At 35.8% G+C, this 19,787-nt stretch overlaps 1 protein-coding gene and 1 pseudogene across 4 annotated transcripts in view; one reads left to right on the plus strand and one right to left on the minus strand.

The window, feature by feature from the left end:
• The window catches only part of Naa16 (N-alpha-acetyltransferase 16, NatA auxiliary subunit), a 56,189-nt gene that overhangs the window by 12,711 nt on the left and 23,691 nt on the right, over positions 1 to 19,787 (plus strand). For all 4 annotated transcript variants that reach the window (XR_004606436.2, XR_013109249.1, XM_034498209.2 and 1 more), the window contains exons 6-10: positions 318 to 471; positions 3,003 to 3,122; positions 7,917 to 8,012; positions 10,594 to 10,700; positions 19,094 to 19,166. Coding sequence is in view for 2 of the 4 variants with exons in the window: in XM_034498209.2 (XP_034354100.1) it covers positions 318 to 471; positions 3,003 to 3,122; positions 7,917 to 8,012; positions 10,594 to 10,700; positions 19,094 to 19,166 (550 nt within the window). In the remaining 2 variants the exon portion in view is untranslated. The remainder of the gene's footprint in view (positions 1 to 317; positions 472 to 3,002; positions 3,123 to 7,916; positions 8,013 to 10,593; positions 10,701 to 19,093; positions 19,167 to 19,787) is intronic.
• Positions 6,490 to 6,906, minus strand: LOC117705107 (6-pyruvoyl tetrahydrobiopterin synthase pseudogene; annotated as a pseudogene).

Below are 19,787 nucleotides of genomic sequence, written 5' to 3' on the forward strand. Positions count from 1 at the left end.
CTATGCCCTGTTTCATAGTATTTTTCTTGAAGAAACTTTGTTTAAAACTTTTGCTAAATTCTGTTATTGGTTGTTTTTTCTTTAAATTTTGGCAGGTTCCTTCAGATGTCTGTCACCCACTTTTATATTTAGATTTAAGATCTGTTTCTGTTCACTTGGCCTTATGAACCTGTTTATAGTCTAAAGATCGAATTAATCATTTGCTAACCTATTTTTAACTGCTTCTGGATTAAATTTGCAAATGAATCCTGAGTTAAAATTAAAGATCTGTAATTTATATAATTGCACAAATAAGATGATTTGTTGTTTTCTTCTAGGTTCCTCCCAACAAAATAGCTTATGAATATAGCGAGCTGTTACTGTATCAGAATCAAGTTATGAGAGAGGCAAATCTATTTCAGGAATCTTTGGAACACATAGAAACATACGAGAAGCTGATAAGTGATAAACTTTTGGTGGAAGAAATTAAGGGTAAGTTGATTTGGTTTTGTTGTTGTTGTTGTTGTTATTGTTTTGATTTTTTTTAATGGCCTTTTAATTTTTGTCCTAACACTTAAGTCACCCTGTGTATTTGGTGGCTGTCTAAGCACTTGGTTACTAAACCATTATTGATTTAAGCACCATGACATTCTTTTGATGATTTAGTGCTGAGGAGCTGCTGTCTTCTTGCTAATGTGTAACATTTTCTGACTTCGGTTTTTATTTATTTTATGTATATGAATGTTTTGCCTTGTGTGTGTGTGTGTGTGTGTGTGTGTGTGTGTGTGTGTGTATGTGTGTATGACTGGTGCCTTCAGAAACTAAAAGAAGGTGTTTGGTCCTCTGAAATAGGAGGTTTTTTTGATGGTTGTAAGCTTCCATGTGGGTGCTAGAAATTGAACCCAGGTCCTCTTGAAGAGTAGTCTTCTCTTAACCACTGAGCCCATCTCTTCTCCAGCCTCTAGTTGTTTTTGTATGCTTAAGATTTTTTTGTTTTTACTATTTTTAACTGTGTAGATGTGTGTGTGTGTGTGTGTGTGTCTATATGTGGATATAATAGGTGAGTGCAGCTGTCAGGGATGCAAGGGTATTGGATCCCCTGAAGCTGCAGTTACAGATGGTTGTAAGCTGCTCAGTTTGAGTGCTGGTACTAAACTCAAATTCTCTGCAAGAGCAATGCATGTTCTTAAGCACCTAGCCAGCTTTCTAATACCTAGCTATGTAATAATTTATTTATAGTGAATATTAGTATCAGTATTAGTGACATCACTTTTTCAAATTATCAATAAAATATGATTATTCTTTTTTTTCTTATTCTGCCTGTAATTGATGGAAACAAAGTAAAAGGCAATTATTTTTTCTTCTTGGTGTGTTATTGCAATTTTGTGATTAAATCTTAATATTTTCAGGCAGCTGTTTCTGGCTTTCTTTGTCTTACCATATTAATAAAGAATGCAATTATTACAAAATAAGTATGATATATGACATTGGTTTTATTAAAAAAAAATCTTGTAAATAAATTCTTTTTTTTTTTTTTTTTTTCGAGACAGGGTTTCTCTGTATAGCCCTGGCTGTCCTGGAACTCACTCTGTAGACCAGGCTGGCCTCGAACTCAGAAATCCGCCTGCCTCTGCCTCCCAAGTGCTGGGATTAAAGGCACACGCCACCACCACCCGGCCCACCACCACCCGGCGTAAATAGCTTCATTACCACATTCATTCATATGTTGGTAGCAAAGACTTGGGGAGATCTAATCTTAAATAAAATAGCCAGTTCTCAATATGGCTAATAGAGGTGGTGGGCTGTGTTATTTTTTTCCAGTGAACTTTGTAGACCCATTTAATATTCCAATATTTATGTCATTTGTAATCATTAGTTCACTAAGATCCTTTCAAAAATTGTAAACGTTAGTGGATTTTCACTTAATTGATATGTATATGCACTTGTTTGTCCTGTGTATCCTTACACTATTTGCTTCATGGTGGTAGCAGATAACAGATGTTTATGGGAGTGAAAATATGCTGTTGTCAGTTATATATGGGATAAGCAGGATGATGATTAGATTGGGCAAAATATAGTTGTGCAGGGATTAAAGCATGTTTACTGTTTGTCTGTCACCCAACAGTTACGTCTGCCCATTTTGTATCAGGCCTAACTACTTGCTCAAGTTCACAAAGTTAGTATGTGTGATGTAATTATACTTAGTTTAATTTTAATTTGGAAATTGATCATATAAAATGGAAAAATAATATGAATAAATGATATGCCATCGACCTCAGTATGATGAATGTTAAATAATATCACAGAGATAATTCCAAAGCCTTGGTTTTTTAAAATTGGTTCCTTGGGGAATGGGAACTATCGGGAATAGGAATGTGTGGTATCTTCATTTTAAAAAAGCCTCTTTTATGTTAGTTTAAGTGTACTTCCCAGTGTGTCTGAGGGCTTTTAGAGCCTTATTTTCCAGACCGGCTTGCAATTTTTGTAAATTAGTAAAAAGAATTTGAACCTAAAAAATAACGCACTTGTCAACATGGCTTATGTGGTTTCTTGCTGTGAAATAATGTTTAGTTAGATAATTGTGCTAAGTTAACTTAAACAATTTTAATGATCTAGAAAAGAAACCAAGAGAATGAATAGTTACTTAATATAGGACCTGATCAAGGAAGACACATTTAAATTTTACAGTAATAAGGTTGGCATATTTCATTTGGATGATTTGCCAATTGGATTTTACTGCTTTGCTTTAGTTATCTCCAGAAGGCCATAAAATATGTATAATAAAAAGATACCTTTTTTTTTTTACTAAGAAGTTAATATATGTATATATATTTAGGGAATGGGAAGGAGTAAAAAATGAAAGTGGTTCATTTCTGAAGACAAACTATATATTAATATATAGCATGCCCTAATGGAAGCACACGGAATTTCCTAAAATATCTGTTTACTAATAATGCTTAGAGAATTCTCTTGGGTCAGAAAAGTAATGTTTAAGTAAAATGTATCTTTAAACTTAATTTTAGGAGAAATACTGTTGAAATTGGGAAGACTAAAAGAAGCGAGTGAAGTATTCAAAAACTTGATTGATTGGAATGCAGAAAATTGGTGTTATTATGAAGGCTTGGAAAAGGCATTGCAACTCCGTATGTAATGATTTTTCTTCACTTCCTTAACTAGCTTTTGAAGTGTGATAAAATGAAAGCTATACTAATCTTTAAGAATAGATAATTTTAGCATTACCAGTTGTTTTTCCATGTAGTAAAGTTGCAGCTTATATGTGGGCATGAAAATTAACTAAAATGTTTATACTTAAATAATGCTAATAGATGCTTTTAGATTTCCTTTACTCATTTAAAATCTTTTTTTTTTTAAATTTATATTAGGGTCTGTATTACTCAGGGCCTCTCGAGGAATCAAACTGTTAGAATGAATATAATAAATCCATTTATGTAAAAATGGATTTATTAGAGCGGCTTCCAGGCTGTGGTCCAGCTGTTGCACAATGGTTGTCTCCTGATAGAAAATCCAGGAATCCAATAATTGTTTATTCCATGAGGCTGGATGTCTCAGCTGAGCTTCTTTGGTGTACATTAGAATCCTGAAGAAACAGACTCTGAACTTGCCAACGAGGATAAGGGTTATTTAAAATTTTAACAAACAAGAGTCCAGCATGGTGATACATGTCTATAATCCTAGGAAGCTAAAATAGGAGACTTACTAGTTCAAGGGCAGCCTGAGCTATGCATTAAGACCCTGTTTCAGAAACAAATACAGGCCTGGAACAAGGACTCAGTGTATAAAGTGTTTGCTGAGGAAGTGTGAGGGCCTGAGGTCAGATATCCAGAGCTCATCTAGACTTAGTAATAATGCCCGTTATCTCTGGAAGCCTGGGGGCCAGGTAGTCTGGTGTATGCAGCAGTGAACAATAGACCCTGTCTCAAACAAGGTAGAAGGCGAGGACCGACATAAGAGATTATCCTCTTGCCTCTTACACATACCATGCCATGCACATGCCTGCACTTATACATATGAACATGTATAGACATACATATAAACTCATCATACATACACACAAAACACAGAAAAGCTAACTAGAGAGATGAGTATTTCCTTTCTGGAAAATGGCATGATTAATATTATTATATCACTAAAGATCTGTTATCTTAGACTTACTCACTGAGGTTATATAGTATAGAAGGGCAATATAAAAATATAAAAATCCTTCTCTTACTGTCAAGCCAAGTCAGTTTGTAAAGAATAAAAAAATGTATCTTGAAATTAGCTGTGACAATTTTGAGAACTTCTGAGATTGTTATTCCAAATTTAATCTAAAATTTGTAGAATTAAATGTTGATAGGAGCAGTTTCTATTCCTAAAATCATAGATAAAATTTTATTTTATTTTATTTTATTTTATTGAGACAATGTCTTGTAGCTTAGGCTGGCTTTGAACTTGGTATATAACCGAGATTGACCTTGAGCTCTATTCTTCTATCTCAAGTTCTAGGATTATAGGCACATACCTTCAGGCCCAACTTAAAATGGTTTTTTGTTTACAGAAAGTATGTCTGAAATAGTTACAACATTTTTAAATTTTTATTTAAATACATTTTTTTAGGAAAATGATTAAAATTAAAATACTGACTAAATATTGTTTGAAAAAAAAACAAGGCAAAAGTTTCATGTATTCAGGTTGGGAATGTCAAATAACTCTGACTTTTATCTTTAAATGCCTAGTTATTAACTAATGCCTAGTCACTAGACAAAAACAAGCAAGGTTTATTTTGGCCCACTGTAAGCATGGGGGTGGGACAGTGAAGTGGTTAGTGACAGGAAGCAGAGGTGATTTATATGGGTACTCAGCTTGCTTTCACCTTCTCTCTAATTCTATCCTTGGCTCCCAACCCATGATATGGTGCTACTCATATTCTCTGAATCTTCCCTTGTCTGTTTAACCTCTTTGGATGCTCTCGAAGTCAGACCCAGAGGTTTCTTTTAGGTGGTTCCAAATCTATTCAGTGAAGGTTAACTACCACACTGACATAGCAATTAATAATAAAGTCCTTAAATGTTTTAGTAAAATAAGTGTATCATAGTTCACATTTTAAGGTGCTTGATAGTATAAAATACTGCTTTTAATATGTTTTCCTATGTTTTTAGATTCCTTCATATTCCCCCTCCCCCCCCCCGCCCCATGGTAACTTCTGTAGTTCCAACTTCTTACTTCAAGTAGGGTGTTAAAATAGTAATATCTTAATACTAATATAACTACATAATATATTTTAGATAAAGGTCCTTAATGTTCTATGAAATTTCTAACAGAAATTTTGTTAACAGAATATGAAAAAAATATTTTTCAGAGCTCCCCATTTTAAAAATCCAACCATCTTGGTACTCCAAAACGTAGTGCAGGGGAGACATGAGTCTACACATTACCTCTTTAAACTATTTAAATCTTATCAAATTACCTCTTCAAGTATAATCTTTTATAATCTTGATACAAATAGCTCATTTACTGTTTGCACTTACCAAGGATTGATTGATTGTTTGTTTGTTCAGAAACAGTATCTTCAGTACAGCCTTAGCTGTATTGGAACTCCTGTGTAAACCAAGGCTAGCTGTGAAGTCAGAGATAACCTACCTGCTCCTGCCTCCCTAGTACTGGGATTAAAGGAATATGCCACCATGCCTGGGACTATGGGTTCTTCTTTTTTGTTTTTTTAGATAACAAAAATGGATTTATTTTACCTTTACATAATTTCACATCAAAATACTTTGCTCAGATGAAATAATTTTTAAAATTTATTTTATTTTTTTTTGTTAAATGTAGGAATGCTTTGTCTGCATGTGTACCTGCATGCCAGAAGAGGGCGTCAGACCCCGTTACAGATGTGAGCCACCGTGTGGGTGCTGGGGATTGAACTCAGGACCTCAGGAAGAGCAGCCAGTGTTCTTAACTGCTGAGCCATCTCTCCAACCCAAGATAAAACAAATTTTAATCTCTAAATAAAAGATCCTCTAAATGACCTTGAGAAGACTGGAATGCACTTCAGGAGTAGGGTGTGTGAGGCCCTGGCTTCAATCCTCAGTTCTCCTCTACTTTCTCACCAAGAATGCATTCAGAATACACTGCAAATTTGATTTTTTAAAAATATTACCTTACATTATTTTAATGCTCAGGTACTCCAGGACACAACGTGTTGGAGACACAAGTATATGATGATTGCTGTGTACTCTGAAAGAACAAAGCTTCTTCAAGTATGAAAAGAAGTCGGGGGCTAGAGAATGGCTCAGAGGTTTAGAGCACTGTCTGCTCTTCTAGAAATCCCGAGTTCAATTCCCAGGAAACACATGGTGGCTCATAACCATATATATGAGATCTGGTACCTTCTTCTGGCCTGCAGATATACATGCAGGCAGAATGCTATATACATAATAAATAAATAAATCTTTTAAAGAAAAAAGAAAAGAAATTAGCCTGTCTATAGTAGTAAACCTAAGATTTATTCTCCTATAAGACTATGATGTTGTTGTCAGGTTCATATACTTTTCCTTTATAAAGAGCTCCAACTGGAAGAAGTTTCTGGAGGTTTTCCCAGATATAGACAGCTACATTTTCTATTGTTCTTACATCATCTGCAAAGTATGGCACTTCCAGATCTAGGTTCTTGTGATCTAGGGGCTTCATGATGGCCTCCTCCATGTATTCTTTGAGGTTGGTTAAATTTATAACCATTTCCTGTAACAGGATCAGTTTCCCTTCTACTGTCACCAAAACTTTATAGTTGTGCTCATGGCCATTTGGGTTGTTGCCATTTCCCAAACACTTTCAAGTTCTCTTCATTGCTTAGAGATGGGCTGTGTAGCCGGTGAAGGACATGAGGCGGGACAGTTGAGTGCGGCGACAAAAGCCACCTGTCGTGCCCATGGTCTTCAGCCCAAAGACCCACCCACTATAGGTTATTTTTTTAAAATTGCATTTTTTGATTTGAATTATAATATACTTAAAACTTTATAGCTTAAATAGATTTAAGTTTTCCTTAAAACATTACTATAGGTAGTATGATTGCTTACACAGGATAGTATCTTTGTAGATTATGCTGGAATTACACTGTTACTATTCTGGATATAATAAGTCATTCTTGTGTGGATTTTCTTTATGCTACTAAAAAATAAATGATTCTTGGATGGAATTTATCACATTTGTTAGGTTATTTGGGAGAAATAGTTGACACTTTAAAGAATCTATTCTTTTTTTGTTGTTGTTTTAGACTGATTTATATTTTATTTATGTGCATGAATGTTTACATGTATGTGTGTACCTGGTGCTCAGAGACACCAGATGAGGGTGCTAGAATTTCTGGATTACAATTACAGACACAATGTAGGTGCTGGGAATTAAACCCAGGTACCTCAAACCAAGAGAATCAAGTACTGTTAATGGTTGAGTTCCTCTCTTGCCTCTAAAGAATCTCTTTTAATAAGATTTTTTGTTTTGTTTCATACAGAGTTTCATTGAAGCTTTTAAGTATCAAAGAAATTGAGAAATATAGTTCATTTTTAAACTAAAACATTTATGACCACGATCCTAAAACTGTTACTTAAGCTTAATAGGTATTGTAGATTTTTGGGGGGAAGCCCCATTAGTTTATAAAATGATTTTCTTTTTTATGGTTTGGAAGCTAAGGAGTAGAAGAGAAATGCAGCATCTTTGTATGACTTGATGTAAGTGATTCAGTTGAGTGGTATTTAGAGTCTGTAGTCAAGAAAAGATGGTTGGGTTTCTCGTGGAGATTTGGTATCAGAGGATAATTTTAAGATGTGGCACATGCATTTAATCCTAGTACTTGAGAGGTAGAGGCAATGTTTGTCTTAAAGTTCATTACTGTTTTAAATAAAAGTTCTGATACTATAATCTCACATTTTTACTGATACTAGGTTCTTTAGACGAGAGGCTTCAGATTTATGAAGAGATCAGTAAGCAGCACCCCAGAGCAGTTTCACCAAGAAGATTACCACTGAATTTTGTCCCAGGTAATACTAGGTTATCTTTGTAATGTTAATTTGAAATTAATGGGTACCATTAGTGTTTTTAAGTTTTTTTTTTCTCTCTTTTGGAGTTTATGTCTGTTTGTCTGTTGTCTAAGTAACTTTGATTCTCCTGATTAATTGTTGTCTCTGAGGCTTACTGCCTTCATCTGCTAATGTAGTCCTAGTCATGGAAGCTTCCAGCCATCATAGTATCTTATCTAGGCCTCGAATGTCTCAGTGTCTGAGACTTACTGCTGAATAATCTCACCCTTTCAAGTTCTTAGTCAGGTAGGCTGTTTTGTAAAGCAGACATGTAGTAGTAAATAGTCTGATTTTCTTCTTAAAGTGATTATTATAAGCCAACTAGGAAAAAGAGATAATTGTAAAATGAATAAGTGCCTTTGTCACTGACTACCAAGTTAACCTGTTACTATGCTACACTTATTTGAGCCATACCGTAATGCTTTTGGTACTACTTGGTGTAATCTTGGTTTACATGCACAAACTGGGTGTAGTGGACTTAGCCCAAGAGCTTACACAAAGTAGAGTCATGCATACTTTAAGCAACTGCCTCTTGCTGTTTACCATAATATTGTTAATTTCTCTGTATGCCTAAGGAAGTGCTGGGAAGATAGGATAGAACTATTTTTGGTTTTAAGGGAAGTGCAGATCTAATTGTAAATGTTAATGTTAGTTTGTGGCTTTTAAAAGATGAATGCATAGGGTTTAATCAGAGATTAGAAATCTGAAAATAGTATAATAAAGGTTTTTTTTTTTTTTTTTTTTTTTTACTTTCTTGATTACTTAATGATATTGCTTATGTACATTTTACTTAGTATAGTTAGCTTAACCAAATAAGCAGTCTAGTCTATTGGTTTTGGATTGCTGGGATTCATTGTGCAGTTTTGTTATTCATAAAGAAACCTAGCAAAACATTTAAATGATATATTGGCATATGATACCTTGTAAAAAAGTGTAACTCGTGTGTGTGTGTGTGTGTGTGTGTGTTAGATGGGTGTGGGGTGGGGTTGTCTGTGTATATATGCTGCAGTGTACGTGTGGAGATCAACTTGTTGGAGTTGGTTCTCTCCTTCCACTGTATGGATTCCAAACATGGAACTTGGGTTATTAGGCTTGGCAACAAGTATGAGCAATCTTGCTGACCCATGTGTTTGTCTTTTAATGAATGAGTAAGTTCAAGTCTTACTGTCATTATGTTTATATAACTTCATTTAGAAGTAGGTTTCTTTCAATATTCTCTCTTCCTCCTCTCAGTTCCATTTCCTCCCTTTCACCATCATCTTCATTTTCCTTCTTCCCCCCTCCCCTCCCTCTCTCTCTCTCTCTCTCTCTCTCTCTCTCTCTCTCTCTCTCTCTCTCTCTCTCTTTCTTTCTTTTTTCAAGACAGGGTTTCTCTGTGTAGCCCTGGCTGTCCTGGAACTCACTTTGTAGACCAGGCTGACCTCGAACTCAGAAATCCGCCTGCCTCTGCCTCCCAAGTGCTGGGATTAAAGGCGTGCGCCACCACCGCCCAGCTTGTCCTTCTCTTCTTGATGGGTCTCGAACATCCCAATCTGGTCTCCAGCTATCTAAGGATGGCTGTGAATATCTGATTCTTTGTCCTCCACCTCCCTAGTACTGGGATTAGAGTCATTCGCCACCACAGCCTGTTTATTGTGGTGCTAGGGATAGAATTTAAGGCCTTTGTGCATACAAGGGATGCTCTTACCAACTAAGCAACATTTCTATCCCCTTTTAAGGTTTCTGCTTACAAAAAAAGTGACACAGTCTGCTTCTATCACAGCAGGAGGATGTTAGGAGGATATTAAGGTTGGTGGGAGCCAACCTGAGATACAGAAAGCTTCAGTTTCATAAAACAACCAAAGATACAAAAAAATTTTTGTTACAGGTAGTAGCAATAACAGGAAATGTACTTGTTTGATGTTGCAAGTAGGGTGTTTATTACTTCATAGCCTTAGTTCTGTCTAACATGTAACATTCTTTTAGTGTCATGCTTATTCTCTAGAAGATGTTCTCTGTTGGTAAATATTTTTAAATTTTTGTTATAATCACTGCTATATCACCAGTTCCTGAAGGTACTAGGGGTGTAGTAGGATGCCTGATACATGATTGTGGAATGAACAGATGTTGAAATTAGTGATACCACTTTAGCGTTTAAGAAGATAATTTGGCTATTTCTTGAATGTAGTGCCTGTCATAGAATATGTGGCAGACGCCATATCCGTTGTCTTCAGGAGTTTGGACCAAGTCTATGTTAGGGAGAGAATAGGGAGAGATTAGGAAGACTACTTGCTCTTGTGATTATAGTCAAGTAGTCAGTAAATTATACTTAAGACTGGATAATCATTTCCTCTACCTGTTTCTGAAGTAATCCTTGAAGATACTTTGAATGGAAATTAGGGGAAATGTCAACTGAAACATTGCTATTATGCTTTCTTATGTGACAAGAGTGCTGACTTTAGGGGGTTAAATCTGGTTGCAGAATAATTTTTCTGAAGGAGCTTTATCTGTTCAGTTCAGTCAGTTAAGAATTGACTCAACCACAGTTTGCTTTTATTTCTAGGTAAAAAATTTCGAGAACTCATGGATAAGTTCTTGAGACCAAACTTTACCAAAGGCTGTCCACCTCTGTTCACTACTTTAAAATCTTTGTATTGTAATGCAGAAAAGGTAAGTTTGTTTTTATTCAGTTTTGCTATTACAAGATGATTTCTATAAACTATGTTATGATTTAATTATTTTCTCTATTATACCAAGTTTTCCTTTTTATCATCTATATCAAATAATTGTACCTGATATATCAATCCTATATACCGAAAGTATAATAGTATAAGTGGTAACAAAGGAATTACTGTGCTGTAAAGTTTAGAGAAAAGAAAAGTATTTTCAAAATACTGAGATATGCTGAGCAATGGTGGCATACCATTTTTATATATTTATATATTTTTTATATAGGGAGGCGGAGGTAGGCAGATCTCTGAGTTCAGGGCCATCCTGGTCTATAGAGCTAGCTCTGGGTCAGCTAGTACTACTACACAAAGAAATCCTGTCCCAAAAAACAAAAAAAAAGAAAAATGATACACAGCTTGATGTGATGGAACCCACTTGTAATCCTAGCCCTTGATAGGCTGAGGCAGGAGAATTGTCAAGAATATGAAGCCAGCTTGAGTTTCACAGTAAATTCCAGGTCTGTCTGGGCTACCTAGTGAGACCTGCTCTCTAACAAACAAACAATATATTATTAGAACTTTATATTTAGATATTCATAAGTCATTATATATTTCATAGTGTAGGGGTTTTGTTTTTTTTCAGTTTGTAATCATATTAAAGTTAGCATGGGTAGTTGAATTTATATAACAGTAAAATACCATTAGGTCAGTGGAATAGGAGTAACTAGTTTTATTTAATAGGTTAAATCTTAATAGGAAGGTATAATAGTGTTATGAGTTAGGGGAATAGGTCAGTCATCAATATAGAACTTGCTGTACAAGCATCCATGTAAAAAGTGGGCATGTACTTAAAATCCAGTACTGGGGAGATGGAGATTCCTGGGGCTTATTGGCCAAGTGGTCTTGCATAAGTAACTAGTCCCAGGTTTCAAACAGCAGGACACATGCCCAAACATCACACACACACACACACACACACCCCTACACCTACCTACCTCTCCTAAATCCACCTGGTTGGTTCTAGACTCTAAATTTTGCATTTTTTCCATGACATTGATAAAGCAATAAGAAAACATTAAAGTTTCCTCCTAGTGCTCCTGGGGGGTGGGGGACCTATCTAAAGGTAATAAGGCAGAATGACAGGAAGATATCATATGTCTTGTTCTGGCTCTCGTTCCTGTACACCTTCATACTCAGATGCATATACCACACATAGCACACGCCTCACACACAAAATGAGCTTTCAATATATAACAAATGAATGGGCTGATTTTTATATATTACATATTACCTACTTGATAATGAAGTGGGTTCCTATGAGAAAAACTTAAATTTTAAATTATTTTTGTGTGTATAAAGTGTGAGTACAGGTATGCACATGCCAGGACACCCTTGTGAAAGTGAAAGGACAACTTTTGGGAGTTGATTGTCTTTTTATCATGAGTTCAAAGGCATCGAACTTGGGACATCAAACTTGTGAGACAAGTCCAGACCTACTGAGCTGTCTTAAGAGTTCCAAATTGTCATTTTTGATTAAAAAAAAAATTTTTTTTTTGATGCAGTCGCAACTGTGTAGTTCTGGCTGTCCTGGAACTCACTGTGTAGACCAGATTGACCTTGAACTCACTGAGATCCTTCCACCTCTGCCTCCTGAGAGCTGAAATTAAAGGCCTGCTCACCACATCCAGTTAGTTAGTTGTACTTCTGTTTTGTCCTTTTGTTACTTAAAATTGGTTCAGATAGTCTGCTGTACTTCAGAACTGTATGATAAATTTTATTTAAAATCTGTGTTTAGAGGCTGGCACGATGGTTCAGCAGGTTAATGGTTGTTGCCAACAAGCCTAATGACCCAGGTTTGATCCCTGGGACACACATGATGGAGTAAGAGGAGACTCTTGGCGGCTTTCCAGATAATCTCCACGTGTGCAATGATGTTCTTGGCTGGGGAAGGGAATACCAGTATTCATACACACACAAATAAAAAATAAACATGAAAAAAATCTATGCTAGCTACAGTGTTTAACCAGTCAGTAGATGGCAGTGTAAGTTAATCAAAAATAAAAATAATTGCCACATACTTAAAACAATTTGAACACTAAATTTCTAAGCCTGAAAGATATTTTAAGTTGCAAGTATTCTACGAAAGATTGGTGGGATGTCTGCTACTTTTAATTTTATCAGTGGTTCTCAAACTCTTGTATATGTTTTAACTGGAAGCCATGTTAAACAGAGAGAACCAAACTTTCTAATTCTGTATGAATTGTCTAAAATGTACATCTTGGGGGCTAGACAGACGTCTCAGTGGTTAAGAGCAATGGCTGTTCTTGCAGAAGACCTGGGTTTGGTTCCTTTCTAGTACCTATGTAGTAGCCTACTGCAGTTCCAAGGGAACTAATACTTCTGGTCCCTGTGGTAAGCATGTGATACACACACACACACACACACACACACACACACACAGAGCCAAAACACCCCCCTTTTTGTTGTTCTTTGTTTTGTTTGTTTTTGGGACAGGGTTTCTTTAGCCCTGGCTCTCCTGGAGTTACCTCTATAGATCAGGTTGGTCTCAAACTCTGAGATCACCTGTCTCTGCTTCCTGGGTGCTGGAATTAAAGTGTAGGTCACAATGCCTGGCTCAGACAAAAATTCTTTTACATAAAATAAGTATTTTTTAAAATGTACATCTTGGGCTGGAGAGATGGCTCAGCAGTTAAGAGCAGTCTTAACTCTTGCATGTCCTGAGGTTTTGTTTTTTTTTTTTTTTATTGTTTTGGGTTTTTTTGTTTGTTTGTTTTTTTAATTTTATTTTATATTTTATTTACATTTAAGATGCCATTCCCTTTCCTCCTTTCCCCTCCCTAGAAAACCCCTGTCCCATGCCCCCCCTTTCCTTTTTGCTTTTATACAATTTTTTTTAAATGTTAATCAAAGGATTTATAAGTTTGGTAATGCTCAATCAGAAGCATAACCCAATACCCAACCTAGATATAAAAACTATCTTTGACTGGTGGAGACACACGAACATCTGCCTCCATGCCCCCTCTCTCTTTTTCTCTCTCATCACCTAGCTTCTCCTCTCCATCTTCTCTCCTTACTCCATCTCTTCCTCTCAGTACTCCTTCCCACTTAGCTCCTCCTACATATCGCTCTTCCTGTTAAAGTAAAACTTTTCTCTCAAAATACAATTAGAGCATACTTATTCCTAATTGTACCAGTGAGGTACAAGATAGTCCTAATACCCAGTCCATCATTTTGTTGACTAACCAAAACCTCTGTCATCTCTTCTAACTAAAACACTTACTTTGATCCTGGTTTTTTTTTTTTGGCTTTAGAATGAATGTCAGCTGATAACCATCTACTCAGATCTTTTCTCTCAAAGTAAATAGCCAGGATTGGCTATGAGACTATAATGCCTGGCTCAGACAAAATTCTTTTACATAAAGTAAATATTTTTTAAAATGTACATCTTGGGCTGGAGAGATGGCTCAGCAGTTAAGAGCAGTCTTAACTCTTGCAGGTCCTGAGTTCAATTCCCCCAGCAACCACATGGTGGCTTACAACCATTTATAATGGGTTCTGATGCCTTCTTTTGGCATGCAGCTTTACATGCAGATATACAACCATATACATTAAATAAATAAATAAATAAATAAGTGAGTAAATATTTCTGGATTTCACCTTCAGAACTGTTCCTTTGAAAACAAAATAATTCCATTAATTTCCAGATCATGAGTTTGTTTATTTGCTTGCTCATCCATCCATCCATCCATCCATCCATCCATCCATCCATCCATCTGTTCGTCTGTCTCAGATAGAATCTCACTAAGTAGCTCTGAAAGACACAGAAATCTACTTGCTTCTACTTCTTCAGTGCTGAGATTAAAGATATGTGCCACTACACCCAGCCAGCCTCGTGAGTTTATTTCATCTTCAACATTTTTTTGAAAAATAAATGATGATAAAGTTGAGAGCTAGCTTTTATTTATTTTACTGATAGAAAAATGCAGATAATTATGGAGTACAGTGTGCCAGTTCTGTACTTGTATACAATATCTAGTGACTGGATAGGGTAGTTAACATCTCTGGCTCCTTAAATAAATCACTTGTGTTAGGAAATTTGGAATGCCTGTCTTGTAGTTTTAGAAAAAAAAATATAATAAATTGTTAGGAACTATAGTCCTAACTATCAGGGAATCTTGAACTTTTTCACTTGTGACTCCCCTTTTTGCCTGAGGAGTTTTTATTGACCCTTGAGTTTATAAGTATATAAAGTGTGTAGATCAAATATTTACTGATAATAAGCCATGATGACATTTATTTTAAAACACCTCTTTGACCATATATAGTTATGTTGTTTATTTAAAATTAGAGCAAATTTGCATGCTAATGGTGGGTGTGCTTATCTGTTTTTCCTAAAGGGTTAAATCTTGACTACACATTTCATACTGCAGGACATAGAACACAGTTCTTTTAACAGTTTATTGTGATGTGTGTGAGCATGCACATGCCATGGCGTGCATATAGAGGTTTGAGAGTAGCTTTTGTGTTAGTCCTTACCTTTCACCTTGTTTGAGAACGTGTCTTATCTTTGTTATTGGCAGTATATACTGTGTTAGCTGGCCAGTGAGATGCTGGGGATACTTCTGCTCCTGTCTCCCATGTCATCATAGAGCATTTAGATAATAGGGACATTCTATTCGGCCCAGCTTTCGTGTGAATTCTAGGAATTAAGTGGCCAGAGGTTTACCTCCTGAGCCATCTCCTTAGCTTACCTTCGGCCATTTTTCACAGTTGATTGATATTTTGGTTTTATATTTGTCAGTGCTGAGAATACTGTTCTATAAAGGGCAAAATGACAGAAGCATATTTATGGCTTTTTAGAAATATTTGGAAATTCTGTCCTAATCTCAAGCCAAAATTCATTAAATTATTTTTTTAAGATCTATTTATTTTTATGTATATGGTTGCTTTGTCTGAATGTATATATGTGAAACACATGCATAGTCATTCTCAGAGAGGCCAGAAGAGAACATCAGATCCCTGAAACTGGAGTTAAGAGCTGCCTTAATTGGAGCTGTGAGCTGCCTGAACCAGTGCTTGGGACTGAACTCAGGAAAAGCAGCCAGTGCTCTTCACTCCTGAATCATCTCTCCACCCCCATTGAATCTTTTTGTTGTTGTTGTTGTTAATGAAACTCATGCCAGAAACAGAAACTCAGAACAGAAAATTTTGTATATATGAAAATACTGGCCGGGCGGTGGTGGCGCACGCCTTTAATCCCAGCACTTGGGAGGCAGAGGCAGGCGGATTTCTGAGTTTGAGGCCAGCCTGGTCTACAGAGTGAGTTCCAGGTCAGCCAAGGCTACACAGAGAAACCCTGTCTCGAAAAAACAAACAAACAAACAAAAAAATACTGTAATTGATAGCATAGTTTTCTTGAGTTTAAGCCAAGGTGTTTTAAGTAGCGTTTGTTGCAGTTGTGTAGTGTGATGAAGTTAGCAGTGCGAAGTGTTTTTGTTGCATCGTGCCAGAAATGCCTAGTATTCACCGTGTGTCTATTATTATTATTATTATTATTATTATTATTATTATTATTATTATTGTTTTGATCGTTGCACATTCAACAACCTTTAAATATTACCAAACACTTTGAGTCTCCCACATTAGTGATCCCAGAGACTACAGTACACAGTTTAGTAAGTGTTAGAGCAGTAGACTATACTCTTCTTGTCTGTTTCAATAACTGCTACATCTTCCTGTCTGTATTCAGTGCCTGTTATATCAACTTTCTCTCCTCCCTCACTCCTCTGGACCTCTAGTGAAAATAATTCTACTCCCATGAAGTCAACTTTTTAGATTTCACATCAGAGACCTACCTCTTGTCTTTCAAGACACGAACTTACTGTGTAGCATATGTGGGTCTCAAGTTTACCACCCTCCTGAGGGCCTAGATTAGGTTTGCATGCACAAACACTCCCCAGCCTCAAAGGCTCTTTCAAATAGTTGTTCAGTGGGACATAGTGCAGCTTTCTTGTAATCCCAGCAGTTGGAAGGATTTAAAGGAAAAATTGCTTTGACTTTGAGGCCAGGGCTATGTCGTGAGTTCCTGGCCCTCTAGTCCTGTATATCTAGACTCTATTAAAAACAAACCAAAACAGAGTTATTTAAAATACTGTTTTAAACTAAACCTTCTTTGTCTTTAAAGAATTACTTTAGCCAGTTTCTACTAATACCATGTTTTCACTAGGTATTCTTGACTGTGTTTTTGGTTTGTTTTTTTATTTCATTTTATTTTATTTTTTATGTGCTGGTGTTTTGCTTGCATGCATGTATGTGTACTATGTGTATGTAGTACTCTCAGAGGCCTGAAAAAGGGAACCAGATCCCCTGGAACTAGAGTTATGGACAGTTGTATAGTAAGCCTGAGAAGTGTTTTATTTTGGCTTCCCTCTCACCCCTTTTTGGTAAAGGAAGGGCAGTGGAATTTTTAACCAGTGATATGATTCATGGTTTCATGAATGCTATTCTGTGACTTTTCATGGTACAGATTAATTTAGATTCAAAATAAAGACAATTAAATTATTCTGTCTTTTTCTCTTAAGTGGAATGCATGTAGAAGGTTCCCTTCACAGCCATATCTACCAAAACCTGCTCAGGATTTTGTGATGCATGGTCTAGTCTTCACTGGCAGGAAATGTGTAAATAGTACATTTTTATTAGTTAATAAAAGGGGCTTGAGGAAAGAAAATAAATTTAATTGCCTTGAAAATCAAAATATTTCCAATCTTCATAAAATAATAAACTGCTTTAGACCTTGTTTTAGCAGTAGATAAGGAAATTGGAAGAAAAGACCTCTAATTGTATTAAGCACAGATTCTACTTTCTGTTTTTTGCCAGAGTTAACAATAGTAAACAAAATAATATAGTCATTTAAAAACATTTAGTTTGTATGTGAAGTTTGTACATGTTCCTGTAAGTTTGTGCACCTGTGCATGCAGGTGCATGAACGTGTGTGTACATGTGTTTTCCTCAGTTACTCTCTGTTTTATTCTTTGAGACACAGACTCTAGCTGAACCTGGAGCTCATTGGTGTGGCTAGGCTGCTAGCCAATGAGTTCAGGGATCCTCCTGTCTCCACCTCATCAGTTTGGTGGTTACAGATGTGAACTGTGCTGCTATTGCCAGCTTTTATAAGAATGTTGGGGTTTGAATTCGGCTTTTCATGCTTATGTGACAAGCATTTTGCTGACTAAGCTATCATTTTTAATGTGTAAACTTTTTAAAACATCTTTTAAAATTATTTTTAAGATTTATTTATTTTATGTATATGAGTACACTGTCACTGTCCTCAGACACACCACAAGAAGAGGGCATCTGATCCCATTACGGATGGTTGTGAACCACCATGTGGTTGCTGGGAGTTGAACTAGGACCTCTGGAAGAGCAATCAGTGCTCTTAACTACTGAGCCATCTCTCTAGCCCATATGTAAATTTTAAACTTTTGGTCATTTCACTTTTTTTGTAAGTAGTGGCATTTTATAAAATCTAAACATTTTTATAGTGGTTTCTAAGTTTACAGACCAAAACAGGGAAACAAAGATAATGTAATTGTTCATGTAAGTGTAGTAATTTGTCTTCAATAATGTCAGGATTCTGGAATTGAGGACCTAGTTCACTAGTAGATGCTTTGAAGACCTTGGGTTCACTTTGAAGGCCCAAGGTAGATTTGATCCTCAGTTCTGGTGTTGGGGCAAGGGGAATGGCACCAAAACCAAACAAACAAACTAAAAAACTTCAGGCTTTTTCTTGAGATGAGAACTTATGAAGGTGTTTTGCTTTTTTTCTCTCTAAAACCATTAATAAAGACAGCAGTGCTCTGCTCTCCCCTCCCCCCCCAAGTCTTCTAAATGTAAGATTGGGAGATTGGAGAAAATAGTATTTTGATGCCTATAGTTTAGTCAACGTGTGGTTTTGAAATGTATTGTTGTAGGCTATAGAGATGGTTTCGTGATTAACAACACTTGCTGTTTGTTCTAAGGACTTGAGTTTGGTTCCTAGCATACATGTCACACAGTTCAAAGGAAGCACAGATTCTACTTTCTGTTCTTTACTGGGATTAACAATAGTAAACAAAATACAATCATTTAAAAATATGTTCTTTTTGTGTATGTAGTGTTTGTACATATCCCTGTGAATTTGTCTTGACTCTAGTTTCTGAAATTGGGTGCCCTCTTTCAATCTTTCCAAGTATCTGCACACAGATCTCATACACACAGATTGACACATAGCAATAAAAGTAAAAGGTAAATTGTTGTTTCAATCAAATTAGTCCACAAATAAAAATGCCTTCAGTGAAGCATTTTTAAATTTTAAAAAATATGTTTCTTTAACAGGTTTCAATAATCCAGGAACTTGTTACTAATTATGAAGCTTCTCTTAAAATGAATGGCTTTTTTAGCCCTTATGGTAAGTTTAACCAAGACTAAATTGAAATTTTATTGCTCATTTCAATCTAATTTTAATCACAAAACTATTTTACATTTACTATGTGTGTGCTACATACATGACTATTGACTAGCTTTGAATTAGTGAATGAAAGAATTTTTAGTGTTATTTAATTTAAAATTTCCATAATTTTTTTGCCTGGGAGTTAGCCTTAGTTAACAAGGAAAACAGACTTAAGAGGTTGACTAGCTTGTCCAAGATTGAGTATTTAGTTGAATTAGAGCCTTTTTTCTTGAGTCCTTAAACTATCTACTTTTCTATTTTTTATTATTTATTTTTATTTATTTTCTATTTTTTATCTTTTATTAATTTTAATCATGTTTGATTTGCCTCTTTGATTCTCTGTGGAGACATAAGTAAATGAAGACAGTTTAGAAAATCCTATAGAATGCTTAAGGTGTGGGACAATTTCTTTAGGTTCTTCATGTGTCTTTTTTCACATCACACTTGGAATTTGGAGTTTTTTGTTTCTTGATTTCTGAATTAAAAAAAAAAAAAAGTTTTCCCTGCATGCGTGGTGTTCCATGGAGCGCATTGGATCCCTTGAAACTGGAGTTTCAGACAGTTGTGAGCTGCCATGTG

This window comes from Arvicanthis niloticus, chromosome 3, assembly GCF_011762505.2.
Source record: "Arvicanthis niloticus isolate mArvNil1 chromosome 3, mArvNil1.pat.X, whole genome shotgun sequence".
Classification (NCBI taxonomy): domain Eukaryota; kingdom Metazoa; phylum Chordata; class Mammalia; order Rodentia; family Muridae; genus Arvicanthis; species Arvicanthis niloticus.